Genomic DNA, 25,795 nt, shown 5'->3' with positions numbered 1-25,795 from the left:
ATTACAGACCCGACCTTTAAGTAAAGTGTTACCGGTTCGCTAAAGCTAGCTCGCGCACCCACCCACCCACGCCCACGTTTCACCTGCTGAGCAAAAGGCACATTTTGTCAGCCTCTCCTATACTATCCTACTGTATATGTACTGTACACAGATACCAACACAATCCTTATTAGTTTTCTCCATTGTTTTATAACTCCCTGCTACATTATTCCATCTGGTGAACCATTATGTGTGGGTTCTCTGTTTTTTCTCCTTCCTCTCCCTCCTCCTCCTCCTCCTCCTCCTCCTCCTCCTCGTCATTTGACTTCCTGATAGCGCGTTTTATTTCTCATTCTCTATGCACATGCAGATACGCCCGGCGATGCCAATAAAACACTCTACAGCGCGCCTACAGAATCCCCTCCCCTCTAATTCAGCAGAGCGGGAGAGGAGAAAATGCTCTTATCTCCCCCATACCCCCCCCCCCCACCCCCCACCAAACACCCACCACACCCCCCTCAGTAATAGGATAAGTACTGTATTTGGACCACAGTGTCTCTCTCCTCACACACTGTGATGGGGGGGGGGGGGGGGGTATTTCCATATAGCCAAACAATGGAACATGCCCCCCCCCCCGCCCCCAATTTCAACTTGTCCTCTGAAATGGATTTGTCTGAAACATAAATGATGAGAGGAGAATGTCATTCTCTCCTTGGTGTTCCGTGGCAAAAGCTTTGACTACCTCCAGTGGTGGAAGATTTACCCACATATTTTTACTTTAAGTAAAAGTATAGCGATACCACAATACAAAAATACTCTGTTACAAGTAAAAGGCCTGGGTTTAAAAATGTCACTTGAGTAAAAGTACAAAAGTATGGGCATCAAGTATTTGATACTCTTAAAGCATCAAAAGTAAAAGTACTGAAGTGTTTGTAAATAGCAGATCTACAAGCTCACAACGCGTCGCAATGCGACGCGTTGTGAGCTTGTAGATCGGCTATTTTCAATTAGCCTAGGTATAAAATAGGGCTGAAGTGGTTAATGTATGTTTCATAATATTATAATTTGTATCTGCAAAGTAACTAGTAACTAAAGTTTTCTAATCATTGTAGTGGAGTAAAAATACATTATTTGCCTCTGAGACGTAGTGGAGTAAAAGTAAAAGTATTGAAATTTTTAAATACTCCAGTAAAGAAAAAAATACCTCAAAATTGGACTTAAGGCCAAGCACGGTTGGTTGAACTACTCAACCAACCGTGGGCACGGTGGCACAGTCGGTAGCGCTGACGCCTCACAGCTAGAAGGTCCTGGGTTCGATTCCCGCAGGGGACGCTGTGGGCGCTGGGGGCGTGTCCTCTCCTCCGCGTCATCAGTGCCCATACCCTAGGTGGGGTTGGCGAAAGGGCCTACTCTGTGTGGAGTTTGCATGTTCACCCCGTGTTCCCGAAGGTAGGTACCCTCACAAAAACATGCAGTAATCCTGGTCACTATACTGCCTCCCCCTATACTGCCTCCCCCCGCCCAGCCGGGGCGCCTGATGGAGGGGAAGGGAACTGGTTGGAATAACGTGTTCCTTCCACGCGCTACGTCCAACCAGGGAAACTCTCCCCTGTCAGGTGACAAGAAGGTCAGTTGGCTCTCATGTATTGAAGGAGGCATGAGCTCGGCCCTGGCCTCCCTAGGTTAGCAGAAGGAAGGTAGTGCCCAGGATTACATAGACAATTGGCACTGGGTGTAAAATATGGGGTTACAAAATAGTGGGATAACATTTTTGAAAAAAAACAAAAAAAAATTGACTTAAGTAAAGTACTTGAGTTAATGTACTTACCGTAATTTTCGCACTATAAGCCGCACCTGAATATAAGCCGCAGCAGCTAAATTGAATGATTTGTACATATATAAGCCGCACTGGACTATAAGCCGCAGGTGTAAAATCCATAGATTTAGGAGGTCCCCTAGTGGCCGTTAGCTGTAAAAATCCATAGATAAGCCGCACCGTTATATAAGCCGCAGAGTCGAAAAATGGGAAAAAAGTCGCGTCTTATAGTCCGAAATTTACGGTAGTCAGTTTCCACCACTGATCATATCCACCAGTGTCCGTTATGGTCTTTGATCCCAACAAAGGTATAAGCTTAAAGCTAAACTATGTAACTTTCCTCTTACCTTGCCTTGACCTTTTGATCAGGTCAAGATTCATGTCAGATCCCGTGTCTATATAAGGTGAGACACCATCTAAAATGTCTCAATAGAAGAAGCAGGGAGACAAAATACAACCAATACACCAATTGTATAAGAATCCTTTTGTTTGGCTGCTTGGCCTAATTTCTAAAATGTAAAACCACCCTCATTGCTACGCACCTTGTTCAATTGTAGCCCCCGCCCCACACACACACACACACACACACACACACACACACACACACACACACACACACACACACACACACACACACACACACACACACACACACACACACACCCACCCACCCACACACACACACACACACACACACACACACACACACAGACACTGTGCTCTTGATGCGTCTATTTTTTGCACTCTCAAATGCGCTCTAAACCATGACGCGCCGCACCCGCTCCTTTTATCATCCACGTTTAAGCACTTCTCGGTGCAAGAGGAGAGATAAGATAAACATCAGATCTGTGCAATTTAGCATCACTTATCTCAGGCTACCCAGTCAGCAAAAGCAAAAAAGGCGGGTGTCAATTTTTTTCTTTTTTTAGGTTGGCGTATTTATTATTTCATATATAACACTCTCTCAACCCCCTTCTTCTTCTTCTTCTTCTTCTTCTTCTTCTTTTCTTCTTCCCACCAAATCACTTTTTAACATCTTCTGTTCCATCTTTTGTACTTCTCTCTCTCCTCAGCCCCTCGCTCTGTCTCACATCCGTTGTCCCCCCCCCCCCCTCTCTCTCTCTCTCTCTCTCATTTTCTCTTTCATTTTCTCTCCCCTCCCCTCTCTTCCCCTCAGAGGGAGTACTCTTAAAGATAAGGCTTTGGTGGGTCTCTTTCATGTGTCTCTCTTGGAGAGAGAGAGAGAGAGGGGCTTTATTTCAGTGGGGTTTGTAATGTAATGTATTTCAGTGTGGTTTGTGTTGCGGGAGGTATACCAGCCTCGCCACACACTCCCTATAGTTCCATAACCATCATGGCTCTTATATATACCTTCATTATACCAGTGGTGTAAAGTAACTAAGTACATTTTGAGGTGCTTTTACTTTTTACTGGAGTATTTCCAATTGTCTACATTTGTACTTCTACTCCACTACAGCTCAGAGGCAAATATTGTACTTTTACTCAATTATTTGAAAACTTTAGTTACTAATTACTTTGCAGATATAAATTATTACATTATAAAAACATACATTAACCACTTAACCACAGCCCTATTTTATACCTATAGGCTATTTGAAAATAGCCCGATCTACAAGCTCACAACGCGTTCAAACATTTTAGTACTCTTACTTTTGGTACTTTAAACTTACATTTTGGTACCAATACCTTTGTACTTTTACTCAAGTAAATGTTTTATTCCGGACTTTTACTTGTAAGGGGGCGCGGCCCCACCGCACTTTTATTTTACCTCTGGGGTGGAATCTGCCAATGCTTTGTCAATGTAAATGTGTGGATTCATGGTCTTGCGCATCTTTCACTGGAATCCACGCGTTTGCATTGACAAAGCATTGTCAGATTCCTCCCCAGAGGAAACATAAAAGTGTTTCTAGATCGGCGACATTTTGACTGAGCTGTGACTCCCATCCCATAGGATGAAGACTATATGAGTAGTTTTAGGCATGGGGGTGGTGGTGGGTATATACCATCGTTGCGGGTCATCTGTGTTGGTGGCGTAGACACGTTGTGATTTCCCTCGTTCCTAGAGGGAGATTGCTTCGGTGGCCCTAAATTCTCCTCCTCCTCCTCCTCCTCCTCCTCCTCCTCCGCGGGCAAAAAAATAAAAAAAAATAAAACCTGTAAGGCGACTGCTGTGCGCCTCCCCAGTGTTGAAGGGAGATAAATGCTAGCCCCCCCCCCCTCCCCAATGCCAACCCCCTACACACACACACACACACACACACACACACACACACACACACACACACACACACACACACACACACACACACACACACACACACACACACACACACACACACACACACACACACACACACACACACTCCCTGGCTGCTGGCACAGCCCTTTTAATTGGTAAAATGCAGATTTTTTTTTTTCTTGATCAGGAGAAGGATTAAGGACGGCCCCTTATCTGTCTGGAGTATCTTCTACTCCGAGATGAAAAGACTCTGAATTACACATGCCAATTCTAGCTCCCCTCCACCTCCTCCTCCCCCTCCTTCTCCTCCCCCCCCCCCTCTCTCTCTCTCTCTCTCTCTCTCTCTCTCTCTCTCAATCTTTACCCTTCTACTTCTCCTCCCTCTCTCTCTCTCTCTCTCTCTCTCTCTCTCTCTCCCTCGCCTCTCTTTTTCCTCTTGCTCTCTCTCTCTCTCTCTCTCTCTCTCTCTCTCTCTCTCTCTCTCTCTCTCTCTACACAAAGCGTTGGGGCGTTCTGACATCACAAAAGAGCATATGATTTATTAGGCGGTGTTTGATAAAGCTAAACGGTGTAGCGGGCTCCCACAGCTTAGCGGAATTGCCTGGTAAACAGGCTCTCTCTCTTCTTTTCATGGAGCGCTCCCGACGCATTCTAAATGCATGAAGGCTGGGCGTCCCAAAGAGAGCCTGATAAGGGAGGAGGGGGGGGGGGGGGTGAGAACATGGAGATGGATTTTGAAGTGGGGGGGGGGGGGCGAGGGAGGGAGGGGGAAACGGTGGGAAAATAGCAAGGTAATGACAGCGTTCCTGTGTGTTATGGTAATGTGTGATACAGATGACTGAGTGTAAATCCCTTGATTTGAGTGTAAATCCCTTGATTTGAGTCTATAGGGCTCACGGTAGAGGAATGGTGCTCAAACTTTTTCGTGTCAAGGTCCCCCAAAATTACAGTATATGTATTTGGCTGCGGACACGTTTGATGTTTGGTCCCGTTTGTCCCAATTAAGTCACGATTTGGGGGTGGGGGTGCTCAGAACCTACAGTATCTTCACCTGTCTGCGCGCCACATTGGGCCCTAACTGTGTTACCATAATTTTAGGCCCGAAAAACCCGAAAAGGAGGTGTCATTAAGTGCTTAATGTCCTCAAAGTCACGCATCCAACACGCTTTGAACTGAGCAGATTGGACCTTCCGTTCCAGAGATGATGGCCAACACACGCCGATTTTTTATTGAGTTTAGGTCATTGTCGCCCGTTTTTTCTTTAATAACACGGGCTAGGAAGGTCAGACGGCGACAAACTAGATACCTGAGTAAAGTTCACTTTGAGCTGCATCCAACACACACACTGACATGTCCGTCGGCCTTAAGGTCCTGACACACCGGGGGCGATTTTTTCATGCGAATAATACGTTATTTTTTAAAACCTTATAAAGTCAATGCAAACTTCCACATCAGTTTCGCAGAGCGAAAAAGCGTCTTTTATTTATTCGGACCGAGTCCGAATTTTGCGTATATTCGCATAATCACCGGTGTGTAATGACCTTTACCGTTAGGCCGCTAGGGGCAGTTTTTTTCTTTTTTTTTCTTCACGGAACCCGAGGCTCGGCCCAGCCCGACTTATTAGCAAAGATTTTGGGCCCGGTCGGGTAGGGTCGGGTTCAGGCAGGATTTGAGAACTCTAATCGGGACAAACCCCCCCCCCCCCTGCTTGCTGCTCTGCCCCCCCCCCCCTCTCTCTCTCCTTCCCCTAACTCCCTCTGGGTTCATTCATTCTGTACACTTGTTGTTGTGGCCGATAAGCCGCCGGCGAGGCCAAGATGAATGGAGGACCAGGCGGGCCGCGAGGACGACAGACAGCGCTGCTATCACTGGCTGTTTGTCCATTTAGCCCCCCGCTCCTCTAACAGCATGGAGATTATTGATCCTAGAAGAATTGCCATTAGATCATCATCGTGCCATTAGATTAGGTCTCCTCTGTCTGCCCCCCCCCCACACACACACACACACACACACACACACACACACACACACACACACACACACACACACACACACACACACACACACACACACACACACACACACACACTCTCTGTCAACCCAGGCTCATGCATCACATCCGTCAACCACCTCCTCCTTCATTTGTACCGTGTGTGTGTGTGTGTGTGTGTGTGTGTGTGTGTGTGTGTGTGTGTGTGTGTGTGTGTGTGTGTGTGTGTGTGTGTGTGTGTGTGTGTGTGTGTGTGTGTGGTGTGTGTGGTGTGCGCGCGCGTGTGTGTGTGTGTGTGTGTGTGTGTGTGTGTGTGGTGTGTGTGGTGTGCACGCGTGTGTGTGTGTGTGTGCTCATTTTGTGGCTGGCCACTGGTGTGATCCAGCATCTCCACGCTCCCATCGCTCTGGGTCGGGGGGGGGGGGGTTGGGGGGGGGGTATGGTATTGAACACCGGTCACCTCAGACCGATGGCGTTGTCACAACAGGGATTCCCTCACAGACAGACCAGTAGGGAGGGCTCTCTCTCTCTCTCTCTCTCTCTCTCTCTCTCTCTCTCTCTCTCTCTCTCTCTCTCTCTCTCTCTCTCTCTCTGAGGTGTCGAGGAGGAGATCAATCTTTTAAAGGGGGAAACTTCACTAACATCTGTGGACCGGTACTACCCCCCCCCCCCCCCACACACACACACACACACACACACACACACACACACCACTGCCTCCTCAATCGTTTTCTTTGGAATTAGTCTTGTTTTTGTCACTTTTAAATTAAAAGTTGTCAAGGGGAAGTAATGGAGGGTCTTAGTGGATGTATTAATGTCAGCTCATAGACCTAGTGTTGACAACGGACCAATCCAGAATTTCCAAGAGTGGAGTGATTGAGTGTAGTTTAAGTGATCACAATATCATTTTCTGCACTCGGAAGATTCACGGACCTGGAGCTTATTGTCACAGGACAATCAGCTGCAGGTCTATGAAACACTACTCAAGTGATCTTCTAACAACAGCTCTTGGAAAGATGGACTGGTCCCATGTCCTAAATTGCACCTCTGTGGAGGAGTCCTGGTCCTGTTTCAAAAAAGCTTTTTTGTGTGTACTTGATAACATCGCACCCACAAAGGTGGTGAGGGTCAAAGCTAGCACAGAACCTTGGATGAAGGGTGACATTTTGAATGCCATCAAACTCAGGAACAAAAGCTACTCTGAGCTCAGGAAAAACAAAAGTGAGCAGCTACTTGAAAAGTGCAGAAATCTACGAAATGTAGTTACTAAATTGATCAGAAATGCCAAAAAGAATTTCTTAAATGAGAACATAGAGGCAAACAAAAGCCACCCACAAAAACTGTGGGAGGCACTAAAACAATTAGGCTGCAACGGGAAAATTCAGACTAAATCTACAAACATTTGCATTATTTCAAGTGGCTCACTCACTACCGACAAGCAATTGGTAGCGGACTGTTTTAACAGTTTCTTCACCACAGTTGCAACCCAGTTGGTAAGCAAACTCCCTCAGCATTCAGGTCTGTACGGCCCCGACCACATTCAAGCTCACTATGAGAAACTAGGGGCTAAAAAAGATTCCTTTTTTTTCAAACCTGTATTGACTGAGGATGTGCAAAACAAACTCCTCGCCCTACAGCCAAACAAGGCCACCGGCCTTGACAACATCCCCACCAGATTCCTCAGAGACGCAGCGGTCTCCATTGCTCCCATAGTAGCCCACATTACAAACTTATCCATCAGTCAGTGTCACGTCCCACAAGAATTCAAGTTGGCAAGAGTAATCCCTCTATTTAAAAAAGGAAGCAAACTAGACCCTGGCAACTATAGGCCTGTTTCCATCCTTTGTTCCATCTCAAAGGTTATAGAGCGATCAATCCAAGAACAAATCAACAGCTACCTCAGCGAGCGTAAACTGTTGTTTGAATTCCAATCAGGCTTCAGAACATCCCACTCCACTGACACTTGCCTACTATATTTGACCGACTACATCAAACGTGAGGTAGACTCGGGCAAATACTGTGGCATGGTCATGCTGGACCTCCAAAAGGCGTTTGACACTGTAAACCACGCAATTCTACTTGATAAGCTGAGGGCGATTGGTTTTGATTGCACATCACTAAATTGGATGAGATCTTACCTGGAGGGTAGAGAACAAGTGGTTGACATCAACGGAACCATGTCCTCATCCCTCCCGGTGAGCTGCGGGGTTCCTCAAGGCAGCATTCTAGGGCCGTTACTGTTCCTTCTATACATTAACGACATGAATGCTGCCTGTAACTGCAAACTGTTCCTGTTCGCTGATGACTCGGCACTCCTGATCTCGGGTGAGGACAAGTTGCAAGTTGAGGAAGCTCTCAGCTCTGAACTCTCAAAAATCCGTACCTGGCTGACCGATAACAAACTGTCTCTACACCTTGGGAAAACTGAATCCATCCTATTTGGGACCAGACATTCCCTCAGTAAAATGAAGGTAAATGACTTCAAGGTCAAAGTCGATGACACAATCATCACTAGCAAAGAAGAGATTACCTATTTGGGATGTATTCTTGACAAATACCTGACAGGTGAAAGCATGGCAACAAAGGTGGTCAAAGGAGTAAACCAGAGAACCAGATTTATGGGCAGAGTTTCCTCTTTTGTCAACCCTCAGGCCCTCAGGACCCTCTCAGGGGCCCTGATACAGCCCCTTTTTGACTATGCTAGCTCCTCTTGGTACTCCAACACCTCAGTGTCACTGCAGACTAAGCTTCAAACCTCCCAAAACAAACTGATCCGACTACTTCTCGGACTGGGGCCCATGACCCACCTCTCTCCCACTCACTTTGCCAGCCTAGGCTGGCTCAGGGTGGAAGACAGGGTTAAACAACTAAAAATGGGTCTGGTCTTCAAAATTGTAAATGCAGATTTGCCCGATATGCCCCCTATACCCGCATATCTGTATAAATACCTCGAAAAAGTTAGTGACACCCACAGCCACGAAACTAGAGGGAGCGTAAACAACAATCTGGTACCACCCTCCCATAAAACAAACATGGGCAAATTCTCCTTCTATAGCACAGCCACCAAGGAATGGAATAGTCTAACCCCATCCCTCAAAAAATGCAGTTCCCTGGGCTCATTCAAAACAGCCCTAAAAACCCATCTTTCTGGAGGCCGAAAGAGGAGCTAGTACCAGTTTCCCTGTAGACAGACGACCCCCCCCCCCTCCTCTTTTTGTACATATTTTGTATTTCCTCATGCTTTTTTTGTATATAATTTTTATTTTTCCATGCTTCCCCCCCCCCTTTTTTTGTACATATATTTTTTAAATGCTTTTTTTGTACATAGTGGTATTTTTTCTGTATTATCTGTATTTTCATGTTGATTTTTGAACTGTTTGGTTGCTACTATATATGTCTATGAAATTAACTCAAGGACCCCAACGGAAACAAGTCCGCAAGGACTTTTTTGGCCGGACCTTTTAGACAAAAGCATTATAAATGTAACTGTGTTGTTTTACATTCTTTTGCCTAATAAAAATTTCAATCAATCAATCAAAGCTTTAAGCCCTTTCTCCTTTTGTTGCCATCAGCTCACTCATCGATATATATGTATACAGTACCTTTGCTGTGTGTGTGTGTGTGTGTGTGTGTGTGTGTGTGTGTGTGTGTGTGTGTGTGTGTGTGTGTGTGTGTGTGTGTGTGTGTGTGTACACACACACACACACACACACACACACACACACACACATTATTGTCTTAGGAATGAGACAAGAACAAAAAAGAATATCCCTGAATTCAACTCTCCATGGGGTTACTAGTCCATAGAAAAAAAGTCATATTTGGGGGTGAACTATCCCTTTAAGGGAGGACTGGCCAGCTGGTTGCAAAGTCGCCAACCCAGGAATTTGTCGTTGGACTTCCTGCGACTTTCTTCCCTAGAAAACGATATCATGTAAAAAAGGCTCAGACGTTGTAAACGCCATCCATCGTCCAGGAGGCCAGCATGGACTGGAGGGGAAGGTCAGGCTGGTATAGACTGGTGTCTCTCCTTTTGAAAGGGGAACAAATGGCTATAAGGTGTCTGTGGTCAGCGGTCAGGACCCTGTATGGACGGGGGTCACTGCCTGGCCAGAGGGAGGACAGGCCCCTGATGGGAAGAGCACAGAGATTGATTGATTGATTGATTGATGTACTTTATTTAGTGAGACATGAGAACATCAGTACATGGAAGTACAAATTCACAATACAAGGTCTACTAAACTGGAAGACTCATTAAGCACTGAGCTTGTTTAAGATGAGATCCCCATCCCCCACACAAATCATGATGACAGATAAGAGACAGACAGATATACACACTACTATACATATAAGAGACAGACAGATATACACACTACTATACATATAAGAGACACACAGATATACACACTACTATACATATAAGAGACACACAGATATACACACTACTATACATATAAGAGACAGACAGATATACACACTACTATACATATAAGAGACAGACAGATATACACACTACTATACATATAAGAGACACACAGATATACACACTACTATACATATAAGAGACACACAGATATACACACTACTATACATATAAGAGACACACAGATATACACACTACTATACATATAAGAGACAGACAGATATACACACTACTATACATATAAGAGACAGACAGATATACACACTACTATACATATAAGAGACACACAGATATACACACTACTATACATATAAGAGACACACAGATATACACACTACTATACATATAAGAGACAGACAGATATACACACTACTATACATATAAGAGACAGACAGATATACACACTACTATACATATAAGAGACATACAGATATACACACTACTATACATATAAGAGACACACAGATATACACACTACTATACATATAAGAGACACACAGATATACACACTACTATACATATAAGAGACATACAGATATACACACTACTATACATATAAGAGACATACAGATATACACACTACTATACATATAAGAGACATACAGATATACACACTACTATACATATAAGAGACAGACAGATATACACACTACTATACATATAAGAGACAGACAGATATATACACTACTATACATATAAGAGACAGACAGATATACACACTACTATATATATAAGAGACAGACAGATATACACACTACTATACATATAAGAGACAGACAGATATACACACTACTATACATATAAGAGACAGACACATATACACACTACTATACATATAAGAGACAGACAGATATACACACTACTATACATATAAGAGACACACAGATATACACACTACTATACATATAAGAGACAGACAGATATACACACTACTATACATATAAGAGACACACAGATATACACACTACTATACATATAAGAGACAGACAGATATACACACTACTATACATATAAGAGACACACAGATATACACACTACTATACATATAAGAGACACACAGATATACACACTACTATACATATAAGAGACACACAGATATACACACTACTATACATATAAGAGACACACAGATATACACACTACTATACATATAAGAGACACACAGATATACACACTACTATACATATAAGAGACACACAGATATACACACTACTATACATATAAGAGACACACAGATATACACACTACTATACATATAAGAGACACACAGATATACACACTACTATACATATAAGAGACAGACAGATATACACACTACTATACATATAAGAGACACACAGATATACACACTACTATACATATAAGAGACACACAGATATACACACTACTATACAGAATGTCATACAATCAGCTTACAGGTTACTGGTATGAAGAGGGGGGAGGGGGGGTAGGTTAACTCTACAAGCTCGCGTGCTATGAGCTTGCAGAGCTGCTATTTTTTAATAGCCAAAGTGTCAAATAATGCATTTTAGCTCAAATCTAAAAATGACACAGATGCTTCTCCAGGTCTTAACACATTCCATGCCAGACGTTAATCTCATAATGTACTCACCAGTGCCAACGTGTTATTTTTATTTTATTTATTTTTTCACGTCGCCATAGATCTTGTTAAAATCCTTAAGATTGAGCCGTGCACTGTCTGTTTACATCCGCGAGATCTCACTGAATCTACCAGTGAAAACCACATGTCAAACGGAGCTCCATGGTTGTAGTTAGAGCGGATTACGTTAAACAGTGATATGCGAGGAGAAAAAACTACAGGAAGAGAATTGAGTTTCAGTTTCGTCTGTAGAACGAGGGCCGACGTGATCGGCAAAACCGGATCCCAAATAATTCTGTTTCCGGTCTTCAAACCGGAACCGGAAATGGATCAAAAAATTCCGAAAGTGCACCTGGGGGGGATCTACGCGAACCGGCGGTTCGTGTAGATCTACGCGATTGGCATTCAATGTGTTAATGGGTTAAAGTCCCTAAATTGTCACTTTACTGCCCTCATGTGGGGGTCCCGACCCACAGGTTGAGAACCACTGTTCTAGCCCTATAAGTACCAGGGTGGTATTGAGTTATCTCAACAGGAGGATATGTAATGAGGGATGGAGACGTTTTACTGCTCCTTGGGTTCTCTGTCTGATGTTTTATTTGCTCCTGTTCTGCATGTTTTGAAGTTCAAACATCTTGCAAGTCACTATGTTGTCCTCTTTGGACATTTAAGACCCCCCCCCCCCTCTCCCGTCATTAAATGTTCTTCTTTTCTTTCCCTGGGACCTAGACTTTACATTGTAGATCTGCTATTTTCACTATTTCTTAAGTTGTTTCTTTCTTTCTTTTTTCCCCCCAGAAATTCGAAAGAAAATTGTTTTGTTTTTGTATGTTTTTTTATCTAGAAATCTTTTGAAATAATAATTAATACATTTACTGCCAGTTATTAATTAATTAATTCATTCATTCAAAACTGCCAGCGTTTTTTTTTTAAGATATGCCAGGGACCCCCATATAGGAGAAGATCTTTTACGGCTCCAGCAGTGATTTTCAACCATTTTAATTTCAAGGACCCCCATTTAATGGCATCTCTGGGACCCCAATTTATATTGTAAAATCAATGTTAATGTAACTCTGAGAGTGTAGGTTCCATTTGTGCACTCTCTGAGTTACAATTTGGTTCCTAACTATCTAAATTTAGCTGGGGACCCCCTGGAACTCCCCCAAGGACCCCTGGGGGTCCCCGGACCCCACTTTGAGAACCAACCCAAAACATTAATAAAAAAAGCTACGATTACCGACCGTGACCCATAAAAATGGCTCAGCGAACTCTTGAGAGAGTTTGGGGAAACTCTCTCAGAGAGGATTTTGAAAATGCATCTCTCCTCTCTTTGCATTCGACCCCCCTCCCCCCCCCCCTCCCCTCCCCATCTCTGTGGAATGTAATAATACCAGCTCTTTCTGCTCAGGATATTGTGTCTCTTTCATGGCTACACTGTAGCCTTTGAGACAGATCCAGATGTTGACTTCATCCCCGGAGGATTGTCCGTCGTTGCGTGCCATTGTTGTTTTTCTCCTTCTTTCTTTTGTTTTGGTATTTCCCCTCCTTCCTTCGCTTCTTTTGGCCATGTTGTTACCGGTAGTGGTGGAAAAAAAAGTACTCGCATGTTTTACTTAAGTAAAAGTATCAATACTGCAATGTAGAAATACTCGTTTCAAGTAAAAGTTCAGAATTCAAAATTGGCTTGAGTTAAAGTACAAAAGTATTGGCATCAAAATGTACTTAAAGTACCAAAAGTAAAAGTACTCATTATGCAGAATGTCCCATTTCAAGTTTTCAAATGTATACAAATCATTTGAAAATAGCAGATCTACAAGCTCACAATGCATCGCATCACGACACATTGTGAGCTTGTAGATCGGCTATTTTCAAATGGCTGAAATGTATATAGGGCTGAAGTGGTTAATTTGTATGTTTTGTAATAATAATCAAAATCTACAAAGTAACTAGTAACTAAAGTTTTCAAATAATTGTAGTGGAGTAAAAAGTACAATATTTGCCTCTGAGATGTAATGGAGTAGAAGAAAAATGGAAATACTCCAGTAAAGTAAAAATTGTACATAAGTACAGTACTTGAGTACATGAGTACTTGAGTATGTGTAGTTACTTTACACCAGTGAGAAGTATATTTACAGTAAAACTGTGTGTTTGGGGGGGGGGGGTTCATTTCAGAGAGAGAGAGAGAGAGAGAGAGAGAGAGAGAGGGAGAGGGAGAGAGAGAGGGGGAGAGAGAGAGAGAGAGAGAGATACAGTAGTTATGACGGTTGGCTGGAGTCGTAAAGCCTCTTGCATTTGTGACGCCTCCGCTGAACTTGTGATTTCCTCTCCCCACCCCCCTCCCATCCAACATCCCGCCCCCCTAAGCCTGGGATTGGAAGTTGCCACGGCAGCACTGCTGTCAGCAGCGTGTCAAACGTGGGGGCACACAGGGCCCCAACGTGATGAGACGTGACAGAGAGCTTTATTTATAAAATCCCCTTCAGACCAGACACACCGACACTCACTATGTCTGACTGTATACACTCACTATGTCTGACTGTATAAACTCACTATGTCTGACTGTATACACTCACTATGTCTGACTGTATAAACTCACTATGTCTACTGTATACACTCACTATGTCTGACTGTATACACTCACTATGTCTGACTGTATACGCTTCTACTGTGTGCCTTTATACGCTTCTTTACACACGTTTCAATGTTGTAGCGCCCTGCTTCTAAATTCCGCCGTTTTTTGCCGGGTTTTTTTTCTACGCGCCGTTTGGTGCCCCCCCCCAAGGTTGGTCACAGCCCTGTGCTGCGATGATTTTATCCGCCAGATTGGGACGTTCGCGGCATATTTTGCTCCATCACGGTGCGTTCATCATCGGTGACGAGTGCCTGTAACACAGCCAGCAGCGTGCTGCGTGCGAGTCGCGCGACTGACTGTGTCTGTGTGTCAGGATTCGAGGCCACACTCACACAATCACGTGCAGCATGCGTCCCCTCCCCCTCCGCCTAATGGCTGTGTATGTATGGGGCCGACGCGTGCTTTAGCGTGATTGTGTGAGTGTGGCTTCAGGAAGTAAATTCCTGTCCCAGCGGAGCATGCATTTTGACGACGCATGCGCACCTGTTATGTGCAGCCCTGATAATAAACTTACTGTATCTACTGTACCGTACCAGACACCATGCAGCTCAGAGTGTTTTACATTAAAGAGATTAAAAACAACTTCATTCTCATACAGTATTATTATTATTATAGTCACACATTGTCCTTATACGGCCCCAAGTATTCAATCTCTCTTCTCTCTATCTCTCTTTATCTCTCGCACGCACACACGGACGGACGAACGGACAGACGGACGCACACACACACACACACACAGACACACACACACACACACAGACGGGCGCACACAGACGGGCGCACACACACACATGCACACACACACGCATAGACGGACTGACGGACGCACACACACACACACACACACACACACACAGACGGGCGCACACAGACAGGCGCACACACGCACACACGCACACACACACACACACAGACGGACGCACACACGCACACACATAGACGGACTGACGGACGCACACACACACACACACACACACACACACACACACACAGACGGACGCACACACGCACACACATAGACGGACTGACGGACGCACACACACACTCAAACACAGACGGACGGGCACACACACACACACCCACCCACACACACATAGACGGACTGATGGACTCACACACACACGCACACACGGACGAACGGACGCACACATGCACGCACACACAGACGGACGCACGCACACATGCTTTATCTCTCTCTCTCTCTCTCTCTCTCTCTCTCTCTCTCTCTCTCTCTCTCTCTCTCTCTCTCTCTCTCTACCACAAACAAACCAGCTCCAGATCAGATCATTTGTCACACAGTACATTACGCTTCGCCCCGTTTATTTCCCACCTACTGTATCACTCAGTCACACATTACGAGACCCCCGGTCACAAGCAGTAGAAAACTACCCCGTAGGAAAACACAACTCTTCTTAACGTCCCCCCGTCCCCCCCCTCTCTCTTCCAGCACATAAACAACGACCACATCCACGGGGAGAAGAAGGAGTTTGTGTGTCGCTGGGACGACTGCTCGCGGGAACAGAAACCCTTCAAGGCCCAGTACATGCTGGTGGTCCACATGCGCCGCCACACCGGGGAGAAACCACACAAATGCACCGTGAGTAAGGACCCTGACCCTGACCCTGACCCTAACCCTGACCCTGACCCACCACACCACACTGACTGACTCTGTATTCAGTAGTAGTAGTAGTAAATCTTTATTTCGGTCCATTTAACCCTTTAAGACCTGAGGCGATTCTTTAAAAAAAATCTAAATCCTAACAATTTTGGAAAAAGATCTAAACTTTTTTTTTTCACGATTTTTCAAAAATAGCAGATCTACAAGTTCATAGCGCGGCACTCGGTGCCGCGCTATGAGCTTGTATATCTGCTATTTTTGAATAGCCAAACACATCTAAAGTGACACAGATGCGTTCCAGGTATTAATGGGTTAAAAAACAAACAACAAAATACAAACATACACTAGAGTCCACTTTTACAAGTAATTCATGTACACATGTACTGATGAGGTTGTAGATCGGCTATTTTCGGCTAATGTTCCCCTCAGAATGTGGATGTTGGCGTTCTTGTGGTCAATGACACATTGACACAAACTGCACTTTGATGTATGAAACGTGCTATATCATATAAATACACTTCCATTGATTGATTGAGTATAAGGATAAGGATAATTCCTTTTTAACAGGTCGTTCATGAAAGTCCTTGCGGGCTTGTTTCCAATGAGGGCCTGTGAGCAATTAGGGGTTAAGAGTCTTGCTCAGGGACAAATTTCATTTCATCGACACATATGCTGGCGTGGCCTGGAATCTAACCTGGGGCAACCAGGACCTCTGGCTCCCTAGGCGGGCTCACTAACCACTCAGCTATGATTTTTTTTTTTGCAAATGTTTGAATATATATATTTTTTAAAGCGAACATTTTGAACTCAAATCTTTGCTTCTGGGGGATTCATATTTCATACAGAAGCAAAGATTTGAGTTCAAAATGTATGCAGTATATACTGTATATTGCAAAGATTTGCCCACTTTTTCACGATTTCTTTAAAAAAAAATAGCAGATCTACAAGCTCATAGCGCAGCACTCGGTGCCGCGCTATGAGCTTGTAGATCTGCTATTTTTTTAATAGCCCAAAGAAATCTTAAAATGACACGGATGCTTTCCTGTATTGAATGGGTTAAGCATAGCGTTATGTTTTGGAGGAATTGAACACGTTGAGCCCATCATCCCTTTGTGTCTTGTTTTCGTCCCCTTGCAGTTCGAGGGCTGTGCCAAGGCCTACTCCCGCCTGGAGAACCTGAAGACTCACCTGCGCTCCCACACGGGGGAGAAGCCCTACGTGTGCGAACACGAAGGCTGCAACAAGGCCTTCTCCAACGCCTCGGACCGCGCCAAGCATCAGAACCGCACGCACTCCAACGAGGTGACCATGATATGAAACGTTATGTCACTGGTAGGGGTGTGCCGATAACGCTCATTTCACCATATCGATACGATATTATTATTATGTATTTATTTTCTCATTTATTATCAACATCGGCCATCATCTTCAGTTTAAAATGGATTTATTTACAAAACACATCTTTTGTGTTTTACACACAAAAATAAATTTAATTTAACAAGTGAAGTAAGTTCTCACTACAAACCCCTTTGTTTCAGAGGACGTAATGGACACAGATAACAAATATAATATAAATGCTGCATAAATATAAATTCTAACATCATAGTCATATTCTTGTCATCTGGACTTTACCAACCATTTTTTTTTTTTAACGTGAAAAGATGTGCAAATCTTTGAATATATATATTTTCAAGGCGAACATTTGTAACTCAAATCTTTGCTTCTGGGGGTGTCCCTGGAACAACATATTTCACAAATATTCGCGTAAACAAATATATGTACAAAGATTTGCACAAATGTTCACGATTTTTCAAAAATAGCAGATCTGCAAGCTCATAGCGCGGCACTCGGTGCCGCGCTATGAGCTTGTAGATCTGCTATTTTTGAATAGCCCAAAGAAATCAAAAAATTAGTATTATGGTGAACACCGACTTCTCTATTCCAGAAACCGTACGTGTGTAAGATCCCCGGCTGCACCAAGCGCTACACGGACCCCAGCTCCCTGCGCAAGCACGTGAAGACGGTGCACGGGCCCGAGGCGCACGTCACCAAGAAGCAGCGCGGCGACTACCCGCGGCCCCCGGGCACCCAGGGACCCCGGGGGGAGCCCGGCCGGTCCCCGGGGCATCAGCTGCCCCTGGGCGGCTACGCGGAGCAGAGGGAGTACAGCCACGCCACCTCCAAACAGGACCAATGTTTACAGGTCAAATCCATCAAGACGGAGAAGCCCATGGTGAGACTCTTTTGTGTGTGTGTGTGTGTGTGTGTGTGTGTGTGTGTGTGTGTGTGTGTGTGTGTGTGTGTGTGTGTGTGTGTGTGTGTTTTACTTAAGTAAAAGTATCATTACTGTAATAAAGATAAAATACTCTGTTACAAGTAAAAAGTCAGGAATTCAAAATTTGAGTAAAAAAAACTTTGAGTAAAAGTACAAAAGTATTGGTATCATAATGTACTTAGAGTACCAAAAGTAAAAGTGCTAAAATGTTTGAAAATAGCAGATCTACAAAGCTCACAACGTCTCGCGACGCGTTGTGAGCTTGTAGATCTGCTATTTTCAAATAGCCTAGGTATAAAATAGGGCTAAAGTGGTTCATGTATGTTTTATAATATAATAATTTATATCTGCAAAGTAACTAGTAACTAAAGTTTTCAAATAATTGTAGTGGAGTAAAAGTACAATATTTGACTCTGAGATGTTAGTGGAGTAGAAGTAAAAGTATAGACAATAGGAAATACTCCAGTAAAGTAAAAGTACCTCAAAATTGTACTTAAGTACAGTACTTAACAGAGTAAATGCACTTAGTTACTTTACACCAGTGTGTGTGTGTGTGTGTGTGTGTGTGTGTGTGTGTGTGTGTGTGTGTGTGTGTGTGTGTGTGTGTGTGTGTGTGTGTGTGTGTGTGTGTGTGTGTGTGCGTGCGTGCGTGCGTGCGTGCGTGCGTGCGTGCGTGCGTGCGTGCGTGCGTGCGTGCGTGCGTGCGTGCGTGCGTGCGTGCGTGCGTGCGTGCGTGCGTGCGCGTGCGCGTGCGCTCTTACAAAAATGAACAGTGATATTGAGCCCTCCCTTCCTCTTCTAACCAGTATGAATGTTTCTTCTCTATTCAATGCTTCTGCATTCCTCTCCCTCCCTTTCTAAGGACAGTGGGTAATCAGGTGAGAGTCAGGCGTACCTTCACGTTGCATTATGTCCTATAAACCATCCTTCCAGATTGTCATTGTGTTCCTGCTGCACGTCCATTCAGAAGCCATCGTTTTACATACCAGTAGACTTTTTAGTCTTTACTCTCATCCCATCAGGTGTAATTATTATTTATCAATCCATTCAATCCGGTAACACATCTGTGTCATTTTTAGATTTATTTGGCTATTAAAAAAAATAGCAGATATACAAGCTCACAGCTGTGAGCTTGTATATCTGCAAAAAAAAAATTAAGCAAACATTTTTACTCAAATCCGCAGCCAAATCCATGTAATTTGGGGGTCCTTGGGGGTCCTCCTTGACATGAAAAAGTTTGAGAACCACTGATATAGTAGCCTCGATCTCCAGGCTTTTATTGTTTAGTTTTGCTTAAAAATAAAAGCCTGGACCAGCGCGTCGGTGTACCCGGGTATAGGAAGTGTTTCATTTCCCCAACCAACCAGAGTGCAGTGGGCGTCGCTCGTAATGTTGTGTTGACGGGGGCGGGGGCTGACGGACAGATCGGTGAACCAATGGGATCAGGCGCATTCTCTCTGCGCTGATTTTAAACCCGCCCCTCTATACACGAAAGCAGGAAGGCTAGTGCAGCCTACTGATATAGCAACATACGTTTTTCTGAAAACTGTTAGGGTTTAGACAGTTGTAGAATCCCCCAGAAGCAAAGATTTGAGTTACAAACGTAAACTATATATATATTCAAAGATTTGCGCACATTTTCAAGATTTTTCAAAAAAATGGCAGATCTACAAGCTCATAGATAGCTTGTAGATCTGCTATTTTTGAATAGCCAAATGAATCTTAAAATGACACAGATGCGTTTTCCGGATTGAATAGGATGAAATGCTAGGTAAGTCTCCAACAGCATTGAGAGAGATGCGTATTGAAAGTACAGCCAGCACTGCCTGGGGGCCTAAAGCTCCGTCACTCAGCCAGATGCATTCCTATAGCCACCAGGCCAAGTGTTCTGTTGGTGATTCACTCTCTCCTCACACTGCACAACACTGCAGCTCCTAACATTCTAAAGTAAACAACCTAATTAGGCTCTATTGGTTCTCATAAGAACCCTATCAGTCTGTCCTCTCTGAAAACAGCCCAGATAAAACATTTACTTCACTCACGCGTTTGCAGAGGTGGAAAAAGTACTCGAATGTTTTACTTGAGTAAAAGTACAGTATCAATACTGCAATGTAGAAGTACTCTGTTACAAGTAAAAGTCCAGAATTCAAAATGTACTTGAGTAAAAGTACAAAAGTTTTGGTATCAAAATGTACTTAAAGTACCAAAATTAAAAGTACTAAAATGTTTGAAAATAGCCGATCTACAAGCTCACAACGCGACGCGATGCGACGCGTTGTGAGCTTGTAGAACGAATGTATATTTCATAATGTAATATATTTATATCTGCAAAGTAACTAGTAACTTAAGTTTTCAAATAATTGTAGTGGAGTAAAAGTACAATATTTGCCTCTGAGATGTAGTGGAGTAGAAGTAAAAGTATAGACAATTGGAAATACTCCAGTAAAGTAAAAGTACCTCAAAATTGTACTTAAGTACATTACTTGAGTAAATGTACTTAGTTACTTTACACCACTGTGCGTTTGTTTGTTGTTTTGCGTCCAGGCCATGGAGACGGTTACAGAGTTCTGTTACTAATAGCCAGTGAATAATTGTCACTGTGTGTAATTTTCACACAATATGTTGTTGTCATGTTATGTTTAAAAGCAGCATGTCCCCAAAACACCTTCCATTGTGTTGTTGTGTTTTTTAAATATACAATATTATAGCCTGTAGCTCATTTTGTCCATGAAGTGCATTTTTTTTTATCATACATTTTCTACTGTTCACCCTGTTCCTCATCCAGTGGATCCTGAAGCCTTTTCTGGATCAGGACCAACTTGAATAATATCTCTAAAAGGTTTTTGCCGGCCCACCCACCCATCTGGTGTGTGGGTGGGTGGTCCGCGTGCATTTTCAGAGCATATTTAGTGTAATGATCAATCAATTGATTTGGCTCTGGCTTGGATCAATGGAAATAACATTGTATACTTTAAATTCATACGTATCACAATGTAAACAAGTTTGTCAAGGTTTTAACCCATTAAGACCTGGAACGCATCTGTGTCACTTTAGATTTCTTTGGCTATTCAAAAACAGCAGATATACAAGCTCATAGCGCGGCACCGAGTGCCGCGCTATGAGCTTGTAGATCTGCTATTTTTGAAAAATCGTGAAACTTTTTTTTTTTGATTTTTTTTTCAAAAAATTGTTTTTTTTACGAATTTTTTAAGAATCGCCTCAGGTCTTAAGAAATAACATTTATTTAATATCAACTCATTCACTGCCAGAATAAATAAATAAATGAATCATCCACTGCCAGCCATTTTTCGATTTTTTTTTTTCATTTTCAAGTCACAGAATATTTATCTCCAGTATGATCCATCCCCTGATGGTTGCTAATCACTGAGGGTTTCACTGTGCTTCCGTGTTAGGGTAGCACAGTGAAATAAATTTTGACAATTAATTGGGGGCCCACTTTGCAACATCCTCATGGCCCAGCCTCTGCCCACAGGTTGGGCATCACCGTCCTAATCCATCTCTCTCTCTCTCTCTCTCTCTCTCTCTCTCTCTCTCTCTCTCTCTCTCTCTCGTCCCGCGCAGACGTCTCAGCCAAGCCCTGGCGGTCAGTCTTCATGCGGCGGTGACCTCTCCAACGTCGGCGTCTATCCCATCGGCCGTGGAGTCCAGCTTGCTGTGAGCGCCGGCCCCTCGCCAGGAGGGGAGGGGCTACTAGAGGAGGAGGAGGAGCTGGACGACTACGGGGGCGGCGGGGGGGAGGAGGAGGAGGAGGAGGAAGAGGAGGCGGACGAGGACGACGAGTGCGAGGGGGAGGAGCCCTCGCCCCTCATCATGGACTCCACGGTGTCCACGGCCACGCTGACCCTGCAGGCGGCCAGGCGGAGCCTGGGGCGGCCGCTACGCTGGATGGAGCACATCAAGATGGAGAGGCTGAGGCAGGTGAACGGAGCGCCGTCGCCCGCCGCGCCGCCCCCCAAACCCTCCATGCTGCCCAGCATCCTGGCCAAGGGTAAGTGTGCCCCTCCCCCTTCCACTATGTGGCCCCTCCCCCTCTACTCTGTGGCCCCTCCCCCTCCACTCGCCTCAGCTGCAGGCAGCGGGGGGGCGGGGCTACTGGTCAACCAAGTATATCGCTGTTGTCGGCAGTGGTGGAAAAAGTACTCAAATTCTTTACTTAAGTAAAAGTACCAATACTGCAATATAAAAATACTCTGTTACAAGTAAAAGTCCAGAATTAAAAATTTACTTGAGTAAAAGTACAAAAGTATTGGCATCAAAATGTACTTAAAGTACCAAAAGTAAAATTACTAAATATTTGAAAATAGCCGATCTACAAGCTCACAACGCGTCGCGATGCGACGCGTTGTGAGCTTGTAGATCGGCTATTTTCAAATAGCCTATGTATAAAATAGGGCTAAAGTGGTTAATGTATGTTTCATAATATCATAGTTTATATCTGAAAAGTAAGTAGTAACTAAAGTTTTCAAATAATTGTAGTGGAGTAAAAGTACAATATTTGCCCCTGAGATGTAGTGGAGTAGAAGTAAAAGTATTGGAAATTGGAAATACTCAAGTAAAGTACAAATACCTCAAAATTGTACTTAAGTACAGTACTTAAGTAAATGTACTTAGTTACTTTCCACCACTGAGCGCAGCTCTGGAATCACCCATGGTGACTCTGAGAAGGAAGGGACAGATGGATCACCGTGCCCAAAAAAAACCTGTCTCCCGTCCGCTCCCATTCTATCTCCTTGCAAAAAAAACTCCATATTTCCTCAACTTTTTTACAGTGGGGAAAACGCGTCATTTTCGATCCGCGATCACTCCGCCCTGGTGACTCATGGCGTGAGAGATGTTATTGTTCCAGGCGTTAGCCAGGACCATCCACCATCGTGCACTAGTGCTGCACGATTAATCGAAAAAAGATCGTGATCTCGATTCAGACACCTATGCGATCTCGATTTTCACTTTTTTCGATTTTCGATTTTCACTTTTTTTTTTTTTTTTTTTTTTCTTAATATTTTTATATTTACAAAAGAATTGTGTGAGAATCGTGTGAGAATCGTGATCTCAATTCTTATGGAGGAAAATCGTGATTCTCATTTTAGCAAGAATCGTGCAGCCCTATCGTGCACGCATATACTGTTTACAATCGGGTGCTCGTCGTGGAGACTGCAGCTGTGAACAGCGTAGCGGTTACAAACGCTGAGATCTCTGGCACTCAACGTCACTTTTTTAATACAACTGTGGCACCGAATGTGTTAACGCCCCTACTTGGTCGTACTACAGTGTCACACAAAATTATCAAAAGTAGCAGATCTGCAAGCTGGAATCGTTTTGAGCTTGTAGATCTGAAAATATATATATTATTTGAAATCCTGGAAAGTCATACGTTTTTGAAAAAAACTTATGTTACTATATCAGTGATTCTCAATCTTTTTCATGTCAAGGACCCCACAATGTACATGTATTTGGCCGCGGACCCCCATCTCAAAATATTTTGTTCCAGGGACCCCCAGAAGCAAAGATTTCAGTTACAAATGTTCGCTTTAAAAAAATATATATTCAAAGATTTTTTTTTTCTCAAAAATAGCAGATCTACAAGCTCGTAGCGCGGCACTCGGTGCCGCGCTACGAGCTTGTATATCTGCTATTTTTTAATAGCCAAAGTGTAAAATAATGCTTTTTAGCTCAAATCAAAAAGTGACACAGATGTGTTCCAGGTCTCAATGGGTTAAAGTGGTCTCATAATAAACTCACTCGTGGGCATTTTACGGGTTTAAAAAGTAGCGGTAACGATGTGAGCGGGAGAGTCCACTCAGATGTCTCTACAGACCACAGTTTGAAGGCTCTTAATTACCCTGAATTACCCTGCATTCCATCCTGCTGGCTGGCTGATGCGTTCGGGGGCGAATCAGAATGCCTAAAATTCCCTGTTCCGCTGGAAATGTCTATCAAACCACGCATCCTATCAGCCAGAGCAGCATGTAACCAGGTTTCATGGCTGCAAGCGCTGTACGAAAGTTGCACGGGGAACTCCACTGTGTTATTTAACCCTTTAAGACCTGGAACGCGTCTGTGTCACTTTTTGATTGAGCTAAAAAAAAGCATTATTTTACACTTTGGCTATTCAAAAATAGCAGATCTACAAGCTCGTAGCACGGCAGCTTCGTAGATCTGCTATTTTTTTTAAATCGAGAAAATCTGTGCAAATTAATATTTTTATTAAAGTAATACTAGGTAACGTTTTCAACAAAACTAAAGTTAAATTGTATATCTTTTGCGAGTGGCAAAAGTTTCACAACACCCACTCCGTGAATTTCACCCCCGGAAGCCTTTTATTTATATATTTTCTATTGAACGTGGACGGGGGGGACTTTCCCGGGAAAATGACGTTCCTGGCCAACGTCATGACGTCGTGGCCGACGTCCTCAGGAACTACCGCAACGGTTTCCTGTTTGGCCAGGAACTACCGCGCTATTAACAAAAAGGAACCTCACGCTGATTTTAAGATAATGTAGGATTGGAAGATCGAAAAAGAACAGAAAAAGAAAGCACAGCTCATGGTAACTAATGCTCCACTGGCTAAGAGAAACGATCCGTAGATAGTATAAAACAATTAAAAGATCGCTTTTTGAAACGCTTCCGGCTTCCGGTGAAAACGAATGGAATTCTGGGTAATCGAGGACTAGGGAAATTGTATGCAGTGACGGTAGTGACCAGCAGAGGTTGCTAAAAATTGTTATTTGTGATTCTGCATTGTACAACTTTAAGTATTCTTTTAAAGCGAACATTTCTGGGGGGTCCCTGGAACAGAGTATTTTGAGATGGGGGTCTGCGGCCAAATATCATTTTGGGGGTCCTTGACATGAAAAAGTTTGAGAACCACTGATATAGAAACATAATTTTTTTCAGAAAACTGTTAGGATTTATAGGAGACATTTGTAGAATGGGCTTCAGGTCTTAATGAGTTAAACCCTGAGGGTGTAACCATGGATCCAAATGGACCCTCATGGACTCTGATTTATGGGACTTAATGGACTTTAATTTGAACTCTAACCCCAAAGAAGGCGTTACAGCTCTATGTCGGGTGGATTTTACTACGTGATGTCTCACACTTAAAGGGCCAGACCACTTTGGTAGAGGTGTGGGTTGTGTAGTTACCTTGCCATGATGTAACTCTAAAGGTGGACAAGAAATGA

The 25,795-nt window shown here is 43.7% G+C and overlaps 1 protein-coding gene across 1 annotated transcript in view; it reads left to right on the top strand.

Annotated features, from left to right (window-relative positions):
* gli3 (GLI family zinc finger 3) overlaps positions 1–25,795 on the top strand; it is a 49,757-nt gene that overhangs the window by 18,003 nt on the left and 5,959 nt on the right. The window contains exons 5-8 of the mRNA XM_080417986.1: positions 16,148–16,297; positions 17,456–17,620; positions 18,264–18,551; positions 22,176–22,602. Coding sequence (XP_080274112.1) covers positions 16,148–16,297; positions 17,456–17,620; positions 18,264–18,551; positions 22,176–22,602 — 1,030 coding nt within the window. The remainder of the gene's footprint in view (positions 1–16,147; positions 16,298–17,455; positions 17,621–18,263; positions 18,552–22,175; positions 22,603–25,795) is intronic.

The sequence above is a fragment of the Gymnoscopelus braueri genome (genome assembly GCF_963280865.1).
Source record: "Gymnoscopelus braueri genome assembly, chromosome: 21".
In the NCBI taxonomy this organism is placed as follows: Eukaryota; Metazoa; Chordata; class Actinopteri; order Myctophiformes; family Myctophidae; genus Gymnoscopelus; species Gymnoscopelus braueri.
Note: the sequence above shows the minus strand (reverse complement) of the source record. Positions and strands in the feature narration are given on the sequence as shown.